Source organism: Tamandua tetradactyla, chromosome 10 (assembly GCF_023851605.1).
Source record: "Tamandua tetradactyla isolate mTamTet1 chromosome 10, mTamTet1.pri, whole genome shotgun sequence".
NCBI classification, from domain to species: domain Eukaryota; kingdom Metazoa; phylum Chordata; class Mammalia; order Pilosa; family Myrmecophagidae; genus Tamandua; species Tamandua tetradactyla.
Window position 1 is genome coordinate 52001498 of NC_135336.1, and position 16679 is coordinate 52018176.

The 16679-nt window shown below is 38.0% G+C and overlaps 2 protein-coding genes across 8 annotated transcripts in view; one reads left to right on the forward strand and one right to left on the reverse strand.

Annotated features, from left to right (window-relative positions):
* Positions 1-14594, forward strand: part of RIOX2 (ribosomal oxygenase 2) — a 29412-nt gene extending 14818 nt beyond the window's left edge. For 4 of the 6 annotated variants that reach the window (XM_077118646.1, XM_077118643.1, XM_077118645.1 and 1 more), the window contains 6 exons: positions 3889-3992; positions 6877-6979; positions 7433-7601; positions 9484-9572; positions 10942-11028; positions 11432-14593. In XM_077118646.1, coding sequence (XP_076974761.1) covers positions 3889-3992; positions 6877-6979; positions 7433-7601; positions 9484-9572; positions 10942-11028; positions 11432-11590 — 711 coding nt within the window. In that variant the 3' untranslated portion in view covers positions 11591-14593. Of the gene's footprint in view, positions 1-3888; positions 4285-6876; positions 6981-7432; positions 7602-9483; positions 9573-10941; positions 11029-11431 lie in introns of those variants that run through there. The other 2 variants (XM_077118644.1, XR_013158564.1) reach the window with 2 other exon arrangements.
* The window catches only part of CRYBG3 (crystallin beta-gamma domain containing 3), a 130981-nt gene continuing 126651 nt past the window's right edge, over positions 12350-16679 (reverse strand). For both annotated transcript variants that reach the window (XM_077118641.1, XM_077118642.1), the window contains 3 exons: positions 15542-15700; positions 14386-14545; positions 12350-13652 (listed from right to left, as the gene is read on the reverse strand). In XM_077118641.1, the coding sequence (XP_076974756.1) occupies positions 13564-13652; positions 14386-14545; positions 15542-15700 (408 nt within the window). In that variant the 3' untranslated portion in view covers positions 12350-13563. The remainder of the gene's footprint in view (positions 13653-14385; positions 14546-15541; positions 15701-16679) is intronic.

The following is a 16679-nucleotide window of genomic DNA, read 5'->3' on the forward strand; positions in this document are numbered from 1 at the left end:
AACATAGTACCCTTCTTAGTTTACTAAAGTCAGGGGTCAGCAAACTACAGCCAATGGTCCAAATCCAATCTCCCTGTTTTTTGTAAATAAAGTTTATCAAAGCACAGTGATGCCCATTTCTTCATGTATGAGCTGTGACTGCATTTGTTCTACAGTGGCAGAATTGAGTAGTTGTGACAGAGACCATATGGATCACTCTTCTTTCAGTTGGCTTCCAGGATCCCTCCCTCTCTTGGTTCTCTTTCTGCCTCACTGACCGTTCCCATTTCGACTGCTGTTTTGTCCTCATTCTTCTCATCTCTAAAAGTTAGGGGGCCCACGGCTCATTTTTTGGACCTCTTTTCTCAGTCAATACTCACAACCATGATTTTAAATCCCTTCCAACATAAGGCATTTTAAATGTATTATATCTCTAGCCTATATCTCTTACCTGAACTCTAGACTCATATCCTCCTGCCTACTAACATCTCCGCTGGAAGTTTAAAAGGCACAACTAACTTATTATGCCCGAAACCAAACTCCATTTTCCACCCCATCATGCTTCTCCCAGTAAATGTTCACCATTCTTCTATTTGCCAGGACAAAACCTCGGACATGGATTTATATCAAAGCCCCCCATCTGGTATCCCCTTTGCAGACTTTCCTCACATACAACCATAACAATCCTTTAACTATCACGTGAACTTCTTGTTGAGACCTCCAGTGGCTTTCCATTAAACCCAGAAGTGAGTCCTTAAAATGATCCAGACTGTGCTCCTCAAACAAGACCAAGCACATTCCAACTTTAGGACCTATGCACCTGCTGTTCCCTTCACCTGGAGTCCTTTCTCCCCAAGTGGTTATGGTGCTTGTCCTCTCATTTCCTAAAATCTCTACTGAAATGTGTCACCTTATCAGAGTGAGGTTTCACTCACTGTCCTGGATAGCTTAGCAACTCTTACCCCAAGCACATGCTTTCCCACTCCCACTTCCATCAGTATTCCCTGTCCTCCTTCCTCAACTTTATTTGTCTTCATTGCTTTCACCACCACTTCACATGATTTATTTGCTGCTTTATTTGATTTTCCACCCTCTCTAGAATGTCTTGATTTTACCTCCTGTTTTTGCTCCCGTTCTTGGAATATCTGAAGTACTAAGTTTTCTGTCAGTTTAGAGTCAGTCAGAGCAAATGAACACCAAGATAATATAGTTCTTATGAATACATATGTATATGATTGTATATTGTCTCTTGCTTTAGGAAGGATCTTTATAAAGTTTCTTAAAGCTGAAATTTCTTTTTTTCTTTCTAAGCTTTATATTTTTATTTAATTTCAAACTTACAGGACAGTTATAAAAATAATATAAAACCCATACATACTTTAACATACCCCCCTCCCAGAAGCCCAGATCTACCAATTTTAACATTTTGCCAAAATTGCTGTATCATTCTATCTAACAATCCATCTGTCTTTCAATTTTCAAGCATCTGACAGTTGGTTTTATACATCATACTCCTTAAACACACACTAGTGCCACGAACATTTCCTAAAAACAATGAAGTTTACTTATGTAACCACTTTAAGTACAGTTAGCAGGTTCTAGAAATTTAACGTTGATATAAAGCTTTCAATCTATATTCTAATTTTTCTTATTTCCCAATAATGTCCTTTTGGGCCTTTCTCCTCCATTATTAGATCTAAGCTAGGATGACATATTCCATTTAATTGCCTTTGTCTCTTTAGTTGCTTATTTTTATTAAATTTAAATTCACAATGTTGTGCTACCCTCACCGCCCTCCATTACCAGTTCTTTCCCATCACCCCAAATAGAAACCCTGTAACCATGACGCATTAACTAACTCCCCGTTTCCCCTTCCCAAAGCCCCTGGAAATCTGTACTCTACTTTCTATGTGTTTGCATATTCTAGCTGTTTCATATGCCCTGTTTCATGCAATATCTGTCCTTTTATGTCTGACTTATTTCACTCAGTGATGCCTCAGTGTTCATTCATGAATTGGCATGTATCAGGACTTCATTCCATTTTAAGCCTGATGTTCCATTTTATGGTTATACCATATTTTGTATATCCATTCATTTGCTGGTGGACATTTGGGTAGTGTCCACATTTTGGCTATGGTGAATAATGCTGCTATGAACATTGGTGTACAAGTATCTGTTCAAGTCCTTGCTTTAGATTCTTTTGGATATATACCTAGAAGTGGGATTGCTGGTATATATTGTAGTTCTATGTTTAACTTTTTAAGGAACCACCAAAATGATTTTTACAGGGCCTCCACCATTTTGCATTCCTATCAATAGTGTACAAGTTACATCCTGGCCAACACTTACTATATATATATATATTTTTTTTAAATTGCCTTTCTAGTGGGTATGAGGTGGAATCTTGTGGTTTTGATCAGCATTTCCATTATGGCTAATGATATTAAGCATCTTTTCATATATTTATTAGCCATTTATATTTCTTTGGAGAAATGTCTATTCAAGATGTTTGCCCTTTTTTTTTTTTCTCCACATGGGCAGGTACCGGGAATCAAACCCAGGTCTCCGGCATGGCAGGCGAGAACTATACCACTGTGCCACCATTGCCCGTCCCCTTTGCCCTGTTTTTAACTGGATTGTCTCTCTTTGTTTTTCAGTGTAGGAGTTCTTTATATATTTTGAGTATTAAAAGTATCAGATATATGACTTCCAAACATTTTCTCCCATCCTGTAGGTTGTCTTTTTATTTTCCTGATAATGTCATTAAGTATACAAAAGCTTTTAGTTTTGATGAAGTCCAGTTTATTTACTTTTTTCTTTTGTTTCTCATGCTTTTTGTGTCAAGTCTAAGAATCCATTGCATAATACAAAGTCCTGAAGATATTTCTCTATCTGTGTTTTTCTCTAGGAGTTTTATAATTTTAAGCTTCTATATTTAGATCATTGATCTTTTTTTTTTTTTTGCATGTGGATAGCCAATTTTCTCAGCTTCATTTGTGAAAGATGCTTTAAAGCTAGTGTTTCTTGTTTACTCGAGACTCATGCTGTTATTGAATGTGCTAGAGTATTTCCTGTAGTTGCAGAAGGGCAGCAAGTGGCTGTCAAGATTGCCTCTCCTCCCCTTGGGCAACTACTGTATAAGAACACCTTTGGGGTTGGGGTAAATCAGGACAGGTGATGTGGGGAAAGTACTTCAGTCCAGTCCACTGCCTTGGACTGCACAGGAAAGTGACTCATATCCATTTGTGTCTCATTTTTAAGTTCAGGAAGGGTTACATAGTTTTCAACTAGTGATCAAAGCATTTATTGAACCTCAATTGTTAGATTCTTTGCTAGATTAGGCTTTTGGGAATTCTAGGTGGATAAGATGAAGACCCTACATGGAAGAGCTCAGAAACTATTAGAGGGTGGGAGGGCTGGCAGGTAAAATGATGATACACCATGTGCCCCTGATTGCCCCAGTAGCTTTGGATATAGTATCTTTGTTAGTCCTCAGAATGAAGATAAAGAAATTGAGGCTTTAGAGAATTAAGTAATTCATATGGATTCCCAGCCAGTGAGTAAATATGCAGCATCTGTTTAACTCTAATGTGCAGTATCCACTGCACCAGACTTCCCAGGCATGATTGTTCACCACCTTGATTTCTGAATTGAAGAGGGGGATTTTCATGTCAGCTTGTGAGTAGAGTCCAGGCACTGAGTTGTTCTCATGAATTGTGATTTACAGTGACAGGCTCATGGATACAACAGAGCTAGACTACCTGGAGACCCACAAGCCCCTAGGGTCACTAAGTGGCTTCTGGAAGGGAGAACTAAAATTCAAAACCTATCTTTGCCTCCTTAAAACAAAGAGGAATGAGAAGGGATACTCCTTAGTAACTCCCCTGCCCTCTTCTTTTTTTCCTTTAGCCGGGTGATTTGCTGTACTTTCCCAGAGGGACCATTCATCAAGCGGACACACCTCCAGGGCTGGCCCACTCGACTCACGTGACCATCAGCACCTACCAGAACAAGTAAACACTCTTCCTCCCGGCCTGGCATCCCAGGACAGCATCATGTTGTGGCCTCAGCTGTGTCGTTCAGGAGGGACTTGAGAGAGTTGGCCACAACTTGTCCCAGCTTCTCCAAACCCCGGGCCTTTGGTCTCCTTTGTTGACTTCTATTTCTCATTAGTGTCTCATATGTGGAACTGACCCATTTAGTCTAGATCCTGGGAATGTTGTGAAACTGACTCTATATAGAACACTGGCAATCGCCCAAATAAAGGATTCCAAATAGTTTGGAAAAGAAGAACTAGAACCATGGGTATGTCAGTATATAAGTGATGCTAGGCTGGGCTTAGTTTCCTATAAGTTTTCTACTTTTTATAGTCTATGAAATTAAAGTAGGAAGGGCATTCTGGAACAATAGGAGCTTGAGGTGAATGTGCTGAAAACAGGTCCAACTGAAACTGGGAGGCAGTGTCGTGTGAGTTATTTCTTAATAGCAGCAACCTTATCAGTCTAAATCACATTTTAAAAATACTGGTTGTCAGTTTATTCAGCAAGCAAGTACTGGACCCTGTGCTAGCAGCTGGAATGCAAGCATTGCGTTCAAGGGGCTTTTGAAAGTAGTTAAACTTTGGAAGTGGTGGTGGAAGAGGAGATAGATATGTAAATAATTACCAGACAGTGTGAGAAATTCTATCATAGGTTTGTAAAGGAGTCACTTAGAACCTAGAGGAAGGCACTTAAATAAACTAGGGAATCAGGAAAGAGTTTAGAAATGACCCCAAAGCTAAGACTTAAAGGAGGGGTAATTCAGGATGGGTCAGAGGTCAGAGTAGGAAAGGATGTTCCAAGTCCAGGGGATAGTATGATTTTCTGCTTTTGAAGCCATAACTTGCAAAACAGGTTAGTAAGCATACCTCTGTTTTCTCAAGGTTAAAAAACCAACCCTGTATTTAACAGGCTTACTGGAGGAGCTCAGCTGAGGTTAGTGCTCTCTGCCCACAGGTAGAAGGCCAAACCTTGGATTAGTCTTCTATTATGAAAAATACCCTTGCTACTATGGCTCATTAGGCTCCTTGCATGGTGAAGGATAGAAAGGAATAAAAAGGGTAGCCCAATAAGAGCAGGGGCAGTTGAGGGAGTGAGTCATAGGAACTGTGGAAGGACCAGGCTGCAGAGGCTGGAGGCAGATTCATTCCAGATCCAAGATAGCTCTGGACCTCAGTAGCCACATCGTTTGGCCCTGTGAATGTTCACGGGTCTTCTGATGTCCCACCATTAATTTTACTCAGATTTTCTAATTCTCTAGAGTCTTTTCATTTCTTTTACTACCATCAACTGGTTTTCTACTAATTGTTTTTCTTCCTCAGCTTCTGTTTACTCATAACATTGGGTCATTATAAGCCATCATCAGTTGCTTTTCTCACTTCCTTCTCATTGGACCTGTTAGCTTTTTCTTCTGTTCTTCCCTACCTGTCTCACTTTCTGTTTCCCAGTCCTGAGAGTGAAAATCCTATGGTTACCACTGGGTCAGACCCTCCCTTTGTCTAGTGATTGACAGAGGACTCTGTGATTGCTGTGTCAGGCCAGGATGACATGATGCCTTTGTCAGTGATGCTGGAGCTAGAATGAGGAAAATATAACTCAGAGACCATTGTTCCTTGCTATTACTGTGCTTTGAATCTGGTGCTCTTGATGTACTATTACCTGTTTATATGAGGCCTGTTCCTCAAGTGTGGTGGTGTTAGAACAGTTGGGATAGCAACAGGTTGATTTGGTGTAAGTGAAACCCTCAAGAAGTGTACGTCCTACATTTTGTAAGATCCAAAATCTATTCTGACTCTTAGAAGGACTCTGGGCACATGACTTCCGTTGCCACATGACTTCCACCCACAGCCCTGAAAAGAAACTTATTTTGTGCTGCTGAAAGCCTGCATGCGACCGTCACTTTGAAGTTCATTAAAATGTGAATCTGGATGTAACATTAACTCACAAAGCAACAAGGAGGTATTAGATATCTTGGGGAAAATGTTTCCAATGTGGCTTTTATTGTCCTTTGATACTTTTCTGGGAGGGAACCATAAAAGTGTTCATTTTACTTATTGAGAAGCAAAACTTATACTGTGAATTTCCATTTTGCACATAACCAGCAATTTAAAATCTGCTGGTGACATTGAGGAAAATGTTAAACAGCTAAGAAATGTACCCCCATAGGCTGTTTCATAACACATTGAGGAGTAAGCCAATTCCATATGCCCCTCAGGAAGCAGAGATAACTGAACCCTGACTCTCATCCCTAAGTATTACTTTTGGGCACCGTCTTCTACCTTCTACCCTAGTAAAATCATTACTAGAGTTTCCCACGTAGCACAAATCAGTGTTTTGAAATTGTGGATCATGGTGGCTATTTTACTGACAATCATGTCCTTCTTTTATAAGGATGAAGTGTGATAAAGGAAAATGTAATGTTTAAGTATTTGGATAACTGCCCAGTCCAGTGATCTTGCTGTTACCCTAAATGTATCTCTTTTGGATTTATTGCACATAAATTTTCTTTCAAAGTTCTGTTATGATTAAGTTTCCTAGAAAATTGTTATAGTTTTAAACATAAAAAAATGTGTCTGGACTTGCTGTTTTATGGTAGAATATGAGCAATTCTTTGGTCTCTTTAGAGAAATCATGAGTAAAACGTACACATTTAACATCCTAAGTGACTATCTAGGAATGGTGAGGGAGGAAAGCAGAGTGGTTGATAAAGGTGTTAAGTTTTTATGTTAAGTAATGTCAGAATGTCTGGGCAGGGAAGCTATTTCAACTTAACTTTACAACCAACTTGACTTTACTGGTAATTAGTATTTTATGTATATTTCATCTGTGTTCCCTGTTTTTTTCTTGTTGCATGTTCCAGTTCATGGGGAGATTTCCTTTTGGACACCATTTCTGGACTTGTGTCTGATGCTGCAAAACAAGATGTGGAGTTACGGGCTGGCATACCCCGGCAGCTACTCCTAGTAAGGAGTAAAGGCAGGTGGGATAGAAGCATGGTAGCCTAGCCCAGGCAAGCTGAAGCCATGGCCTACTTGCTAGTCACCCCAGAATCCTCAGATGAGCCAAGCCTGTGTCCTGTGTAGTCCTGCTGGGGTTCTGGCTTGCAGAAAGAGTGGTGTGCTGCATGTTCCTCTATTTCCAGGGATCCCTCCTTCCAGGCAAAATCCTGAAAAATTATCTTTTGTGTGTGTGTGCAAACAATAGACAGCTTCGGTAAACAGTAATTACAATGAAATAATGGCATATTGTTCGTAAGGGCCCTGGTTGTCCTTCCCTCCCTCCCCACGTCTCTTGGAGTGACATTGGTTTGTGTCTGTCCAGGATACTTGTGCTCTGTGCACTACTCTGGAGACTGTGTCCTAGGCTTACACAGACTCTGCTGAGGTCTGTGCCTGGGCTTACTTCTTGATTTCTAGCAGGTGGAAACCACAAATGTTGCAACAAAATTGAGTGGCTATCTGAGGATGCTTGCAGACCGATTGGAGGGCACCAAAGAACTGCTTTCATCAGATATGAAGAAGGATTTTGTTATGAGCAGACTGCCACCTTTCTATGTTGGCGATGGAACAGAATTTTCCATTCCAGGTGGGCTTTGCTGTTTTCTTCAGGGTGCTTAGGGTTACTGTGGGTTATTTTGGAGCTTTCCTTGGTGGGCCCTTTTGAACAGATGGAAAAACATCAAGTGTTTAGTATTAACATGGACCTAGATTTATCTTTAGTCTGATATGGTTGTGCCTGTCTTTGATGCTGTACTCAGCCTTTAGAATACTGCATCTCAAGAAGTCATTTGGAAAGAACTTGAGTCTCAGCATAGTAGGAAATAAGAGCCCTGTCATTTTGGATAAGAAACATGCATATTTATAGGTCATCTATTATTCATTGTCTTCAGGAAGTTTAAAACATTGATACAATCTTGTTGGGATTGACTAAAATGTTGCCAGTAGCAGATGAAATACCAAGCCTTAAGGTTATCACCAACCTGACCCAAATTCCCAGTGACTAATTTGCGGTTGCATTAGGCTGCAAATGACCTAACACTTCTGGGTGGATAATGATATCCATGTCCTATCGCTAAAGACCACCAGACCACACGTCTGTTGTCAACAAAGCTGAGTTTGACATGTTGCCAATGATGCACACCTTGAAAAACAGTAAGAAGGCGTTAGAAAGGACTGATAGGATTTGAGCTTGAGTTAGGTGATTTGAGGAAAGATTCAAGGAAGCAGAGCTTTGCTGTGAATTAGATGCTGCTGAAAGTTGGGGTGGTTCTATGATTGGATATCTTACTAAATCTCGTCTAGAAGATGGGAGGAATAAAATGAGGCCAAAGCTATAATTGGTAAAAAGCAGCAGAAGTTGATCACATTAGCCAGGGTAGGGTGATGGTTGGCTGCCTTTATGGTTTGGATGATGTTCTAGTTCAGACATGAAAATATTTTTTTTCTTTCTTAATCCATCATGGTCACAGAGAGTTCTTGTCTGGAGTTGTTTGTCTGTGAAACTATCCATGTTCAATGGAACACTCAGGCCTACCTTTGAGTCCCAGGCCAGTAGTCCTTAGATGGCTTTTCTCTTTCTCAGTAGAATTGAGTAAAGGTGTTATATGTACTAACTTTTATAAAAAACCTTTTTTATTACCAGTTGAGAACCACTGAAATGGACAACCTCTGAGGTTCCTATACATTTTTATTATAGTCTTTAGAGGAGGCTTATAATTTTTTTATTGTATCTATTAACACAATATTTTAATCTAGCAGAACTGAGGTTGCTGAGTACCAGCTTATAAGCATAATATTTTAAAATTTTCCTTGCCTTAGCCACTGTGGTCAGTAAATTTATGATACTTCAAAATTCTTTCCCAAACCAAATGATCATGTAAAGCTAATCTGGTTTTAATGACTGCTTTTTCATTAAGTTAAATCCAGTTTAGAAAAGAATACATTATTTCTGTGAACTTTAGATGGCTATTATAAGATACTGTGCTTAACCTACATAGACTGAATAACTTGCAATGGTCATGCAAGAAGTAATTGGTGGGATAATGGAACTTGAACCCAAATAGCCCTTCCCTAGAGTCTACATATAGAGAAAGAAGTGGGTAGCTTGTAGAAACTGGAGAACTGAGAGCATTTTGTGCCAAAGGCACTGTGGCTCTTTCTGTATACTCATAGCCATCTTGTTCCAATGGTATTTTATCTATTGATGTCTACTTATCATCTTATATTGTTATTTAATTGTATGTCTGTCTTCACTGTAAGAATGAGGCTATAAAGATATAAACCCCATAAGAATATGCACTGTACTTTTAATATCACTCTAAAGTCTGGAACAAGTAAATACTTAAGATGGAGGGGACAGCCTATAAATTGCTGGTAAACATTTCTTAAATAGTTGCACCTGCAAACCAGTTTGACCTTTCTGGTTTCCATTTCTGAAGGATACCTTTTTCTCTCTACCTTTTTCCTAGGTGGAGCGTTACCAAGGTTGGACAGCAAAGTGCGACTGCAGTTTAAAGACTACATTGTTCTCATAATAGGGCCGGACCAGGATGGATCTGTAAGTATCCAAATGGGAGGAAGTTTCCTACCTTAGGGTATTTACAGCACTGGACTCAGGTTATGAGACTAACACATGTTCCCGGCCCTTTTCTCCTTTGGGAATCCACCTATTCTGGATAACATTATGTGCAATCTCACTCAACTCCAGTTTCAAATGTTCTCGCCTGTTGGGCATTTGAAGGCTTGTCCTCATCCCACAAAACCCTCCTACATTTCTTTTGGGTAGTGGTTGTCTGGTCTTTGCTTCCCAGCTTCATCCAGGCCCTTCCTCTTGCTCGACAACTTCAGGCTGTGTTCATGAACCTCCCTAACTCAGTCCACTCTCCGATCCCCTACGTGTTAGATTTACCTTTACATGTGGTTATGGTGATGTTTATTTTTCATAAGACATCTCTATACTGTAGAAGATGGAGAACAAAATTCACATTCCATCATCTTGCTTCTTAACCCAGCTGTTCCCCAAACTGGCTAACTGATTATATAATCAACTGAAAAATGTTTTAAAATTAAAACTTCCTGGGTTTCATCTGTTCTGGATGGGAGGCATTGCATTTATGTTTTTATAGAGTTCCCTCTATGATCTTAAGGGTTTGGGAATTGTCCCATGCCATATGGCTCCACTCTGTTCCTCCTGACCAGTTTTCTTGGGAGGTATCTCATGAATGATAAGGGAGATGAGTCAGGAGTACGTGGATGTCCGCTTAACAGATTGCTCCAGTCATCGGGGCCAGACCTGGAGTAGACTCCTCCTCATTCTGATAACCAGTTAGTTTGAGGCATTTGTATGTCAGACCAGGATGTTTGGCTTCTGTCTGAGAGGTGACAGAGAATGATTAAAGGGCATATGGGAGAGATTACAAACTATATTGCATAGGATGGAGAGTGCAGGGAAGTTTTCATAGATCACACAGCTGGGCTTTATTTCTTAAGACTTTATGTTCACTCCATGGTATCCAAAAATTGTCAATGTATACATACCAATGTAAAAAAAAAATTTGAAGCAAAAGACAGTATGGGTATGATTAAATGAATAAGTTGAATGCTTTTTACTCATTAAATCAAGTTCCTGAATATGCTCTTCGAAGGAGCACTCTAGCGGCTTTCTCTTTTTTGTTTTTACTGAGATAGGATGCATATTAGGCACTATGTAGAAATAGCAACCTATTAGATGGCCATAGTGAAAAAAATGAAAATAAACATTATATATATAATATACACTTTTTTTTTTTGCCAAAAGTATTTTTTTACAGATTTCTCTTAAGTACCAGGGCTTTAAGATTTTTCTTGGTGCCGATATAGTGAAAAACCGTGCTAGTGTTGAAACCCTTAATATTTCGTTGTTGATGGCTTAACATGTTTTTTTAAAGGATGAAACACGAGAAAATATGGTTTACATCTGTCATTGCTTAAAGAACAGTAGAGAGACACACATGATGGAAAATGAGGAGAAAGAGGTTGGTTCTGGCCAAAAATAAATATCTGTGTATTTTGGGTGGTGGCTGGGAAAAATCTATTGTCTCTGATTTATGGGTAATGTGCCTTTATTTTTATGGACTGCTGTGGACTTTTTGCACAATTGACAAAGCCCTTGTATAGGGATGATTAAGTCAGTTCTGTGATGTACACGCAGATATATCAGTTTTAAAAGATACCACCTGGGACCTGTAGCCTTATGGGCAGGCCTTATATAACTGTGAAGCCTTTCAAATGACTAATATTACTTACTATGTAATTTAGCATGCCTTTCCTGACATCTAGGCTTTCATATGGGAGTTGGCAACTTTTATAAGATATCTTATTATAGTTACTATAAATAGCATATCTTGAAACTTGACTAAACACTTCATCCTTTTCCAGACTCATGGACTTCGCTTTCCTTTATCACATTTGAATGCACTGAAGCAGATTTGGAACAGTTCAGCTATTTCTGTCAAGGACCTGCAACTTCATACAGATGAGGAAAAGGAAAGTCTGGTATTGTCTCTCTGGACAGAATGTTTAATCGAAGTAGTCTAATGCCTCTGCGGAATCAACTATCTATTTTACATGTACATGCTTTAAAAATATGTAAATGTAAATAAATGTAAAGTGAGGTTATGTACTTGAACCAAAGAGAGAATGAATGCACCTTTCTTTACCTGTTTATTTACTAACGTGAGATCTACCTGTTACAGATAGTCAGATGGCCATGTGTACTTACAAAGACTTGAAAAGCAGATTAAGTATCCCAGAAAGTGACAAAACCATATTTTGGCAAGTCTATTTTATTTAATCCAGTGTGGTAGAAAAATGCACAACTCCAATATATGTATCACTTAAATTTAAATGTTGTTGCTGAGCTATGTTCTTTGGAAGAAATAACTTTTTTAAAGAGCCTGACTGGCTCTAGAAAATGTTTAAACAATTAACATGAAAAAAATTTTTAGCCTTTTTTACAATGAAAATATACATATCTTTATGTATGCACAAGCCCCCGCCCAGCCCCATTAAAATAAAGTTACTCCTGTAACAAGTTTCATTAAATAATACTGCCACACCAGTGAGAGGCACTCACATCTATAGGCATAAGGAAGTTTTTACATATGCTGCTTTAAAGATGACAAGAGAAGAGCCTGAGATTGAAGAGGGGGGAAAAAACCCTAATAGTATTTACATTGAAAGACCAGGTATCTATAAAAATACTCAAAATAGTGGGCTTGTGTCTGAGATTAAACTATTTACTGTTATTTTACATTCTAAAGTGCATCATTGATATTTCAAAAATATCACTGGATAATTTAATCTTTCTATATAAAAACAGAGCAGACATTTTTCTGCTGTCTGCCAAAAGTTGGGGATGAAGGGAACAGTTGCCTCAATGTAAGTTTAAATCCAACTCAGAAGGGAAACATGCTTATAAATTGTATAAGGGTGGTAATGATTACTCAGAACTAAGTTAAGATGATTTCCTACCTGATTTTTGCTTCAATAAAAGCTGTTTAAAAGGGGAGTGAGAAACTGGAGTTTTCTATCATTTAGCAGAGAAATCAATTACATCTTTACTTGAACAGTGAATTGGTAAGGTCAAGGCTCAAAAACTTTTTTTTTATTTGAATATCTGAAATTTCATTTTCTTCAGGCACACAAAGAAAAAAAGAAAAATTTGACTATTCCTATGTTTAGGTGATACGGTCTCTATAAATACTTCTCCTTGAGGACAGACCAGGTAGAAGCTAGATAGGTGAGATCTCCACACCAAGATAGGTGACCACTGGTTAGAATCTTGTCATCCAGAGGGAAATCTGTATTATGACTTACAGTGTTAGGGTTGGCCTCAGGTTACTTGTGCTTTTTTATTTTGAAGGACTGAGGAAAGAATGGCTGCAGAAAATACTCCAAATTGTGCCTTTTCCTAGCAAAGCTGAGATCCCTCCCTAGGATCAGTTGCAAATATAAATACTTGTAATGCTTTAGTTATAAAAGCCTCAGTGGAGAACCTTTAAAAAGTTTATAGCAGCTTAATGGGAAGGTTTATTAAATAAGTTTTCAGATGCTGCTAAAAATGATTAATCTCTTTGCAAAAGTGTGACATCCTGTGCCTTACACTCATACAGCATCTACTAGTATATTAGTAACTAATACAGGGTATTGGTGTCATCAGTGTCCTATAAAGACTAATGGGAATAGGATTTTATGTTTAGGGAATGGAAGAAAAAAATACAGACTTTAGGAAACTTTCTTACCAAAACTGGAGATCCATCAGGAATAGAATCTTTCCCAGAAATCTGAAGTCTGTCTCGATGTATTATATTCTTCATAGGAACAATGAATAACTAACTGGCAGGAATAGTTTAGGCTTTTTCATGGTTAAAAGCAGTAGTCTTGGCTTGAGGAAAAAAGACACCGTGATCCAGGAGTCTTGAGGACAAGAGCTTCCTTTTTCACTGCATAAGACAATGAGGGACATGTGATTCCATATATTGCTCTTTCTAGGGATGTTGTTGTTTCTCTCACAATATTTCGATGACCCACTTCTGTGTTTCTTCTCCCTCCAGGGGTTGATTTACAATTACATGAGTCTTGTCATAATAATTTCCTCCTAAAATAGAAGTTCCAAAAGAAAAGATTATTTTTTTTGTGCAGGTACTCAGTAATTTTACAGGCAGTTTTGTTCAGCCTGCTGTTTGGGTAGATTAGTATGTCATTTATAAATCATTCTGAATTTGGAAACTGTTTAAACAGGCTTAGCCACTATTCACCTCAAATTGGATCTTACTACGACTCAAATTGAAAACCTAAAAGGCATAATACATGGTTGCATAAACAGTGTGCCTTAACAATGAGATTCTTGAGAACAAAGTGCTAAGAGTGAGCTCTGGCTGAATGTCAGGTACTGTGTGTTTGTTTCTGCACCAACAATGGCTATATGACAAACCCAATTAAAGTAACACCTATGAATAATATCGGCCTGACCCTGCCGAAGTAAAAAACAAAGTTAAATGATATCTGCCATAAATTTTAACTGAGGGATTTTAAGGACCAGGACAGTTCACAGCAAAAAGTTAATAATGTGTCTTTCAAAGAAACAGATGGCATTCATTTTATGGTTTATGATGCTTCCATTTAGAATCGTTCAGGTAGCAAATGAAAATTTTGCAATTGTACTAATGAATAAAAACATACTTAGACTTTCTCTTTAGGCTCTTTCTGCTTGATCCATAGCCCCACTTTCTGACAAAATTGGCTTAGCATTTCTTATACATCAGGATTTCCTTTACCAGGTAAAACTGAGATCCAAGGACACAGACAACTGAGCTTTATCAGAGGCCCACCTTTAACATCAAGTACAAGTTGATCACTGAGATAAGAGCTGATGGTTCCATTTTTGTTCAGTCTCCACTTCTGCCTAAATTGCCCGTGTTCAGTCCATAGGGCCACTTTGGCTCCAGGTGTATCTCGGCCGCCAATCACATCAAGACATGTATCACTGGCCTAAAAGGGTTAAGAAATAAACTGGCAGTACTGTGTTTACTAAAATAAATTGACTTGGGTTCCTTTCTTGTAGGTGAACAAATCAGACATTAAATGATTATATCTTATCTGAAAGAATACTGGTACAGCATAATTGTAATTTCAGTAAACTTTTTTTTTTAAGGTCTTCTTTATGGCTGGGGTAAGGAGATGGTACAGAAATAAACCCACTGAAATAGAGGCACTTGTTTTTATATGGACATCTGCATCTTGAAACAGATGTTCAGTAAAGGTTTGCTGAATTAGAATTATATGTGATGTCCTTGCTAGCCTAAAATGCATTATGTTAAGCTTGGCTTTCATACAGAAACATCGGGTGGTATTCTGAAGATATCTAGACAATAATTACTTTGAAATGCTTTTCATTTTTGTTGAAGCAGGAGAAAAATTAGATAACCCATTAGTGATATTATAAAATAAGGATGTAATGTTTTTAAACTAGTGTTCTATTCTTCAGAGCCTCAAATAGAATGGAGGGTCACAGAAAAGCAAACTAACCTAAATTTTACCTTCTAAACTTTTTCCAGTAATAATATCTTTCTTCTACTATAACTCCATTGCAATAGTGTCATTTTGAAAATGAAAAGGTTTCAACATGTTCAGAATCTCAGAGATAGCTCATCTTATCTGGGCTGTCGAGTAAGAAATGTCTCACAAAAGCATGTTGTCCAATACAGTGATTTATATCCTTAATTTTTGAAAATAATGTAGGCATATTCATCGTATGTGACAACTATAGTTTTTACTTAAAAATCAAAACTAGATTTTCTAGGTCAAAAAATTCCCCCAAACCATTTCACTTAAGTGCTTTAGTAATATATACATATCAGTATTTATATGAACATGCAATGAACAGTTTCTAGGAATTATTTTATAATGCCAATTGGTTTGTCAAGACTCTTAATTTTCAGAAGAACCAACCAAATTCCAAAGGACAGGGGTTATGGGGTTGTTTACCTTAGATTTAAAAAGTCCTCGGCAGTAGTGCCAGATCTGAGTATTCTTTCCACTATAGGGAGAAATGCACACAGATGTTGTCCTTGTGTCAGCTAGGTTTCCAGTGACTGTCAGATATTCATCCTGTGCTTGATTCTTTATTCTGATGTAAACTGCAGGCTATAACAGAGGGAAGACAGAGCCAATTAAAAGTAACTTTGTGAATCTGGAAATCAATTACTTCCCAAAAAAGGAAAGTTTGAAGGGAACCTAAGAGTTGACTAGCTTGGCATTTTTTATGTCAGTTTCATTTAGCAAATGTGTATGAATGAATTTTTTTTTTTTTTAACATGGGCAGGCACCGGGAAGGCACTGTATGAATTAATATTTTTAATTGACAAGTCCTTAGGCTATTGAGCACACAGCTTAAGTTGGGAATATTATAGTTTTCTGAAGAGTACCCTTTTATAAGGGTTCTAAGTTTTCATTAGAACTCCATGTGGCAAAAGAGTAGTGATTAATTATATACTTGATGAGTTTCACTCAATAACTAGGGTATTCCTGCTATGAAGGAGGAGGTAGTAGAGTAAGAATAAGAAAGATACTGCCTATAGGAAATTTACAATTTAGTAAAGATAAATATAATAATCAGACATACTATATTATCTTAAGTTATGATTAGCTGCCAAGTGACTGTTGGCCAAATGAGTACTCTGGGAGCTGTAATAATTTCTTTGTTTACATAAGAACTTTATACTTCTTTAAAGGAAGAGACCACGCATTCAGTTACTGCTTAAGAATTTTAAAATTGGGTAGCAAAGGACTTCATCCCCTGGGTCTGGAATGTAATAGGAAGTTTTAATTTAAAATATTAAATCTGGGTCTTGCCTCTAAGAATAGTAGCTAATATTTATTCAGCACTGAGTATATGCCAAATGCTTTGTGTCATTATATAATTTGTCAGAATTAATAATCGGCACTCTTTAAGAAAGTTGTGAGCCAAATCTTGCAAATAAGGCCAAAACAAGAAGTATCCTCTGGTTAAGAGGCTCCTGGTTAAGGATGCTTTCTAAGGCCTGTAGTGAAATTAAAATGCACTAGTTATTCTTAGATAGGAAATAACAGACTACTTCTAAAAGTGTAAGTGTGAATCAAGAAA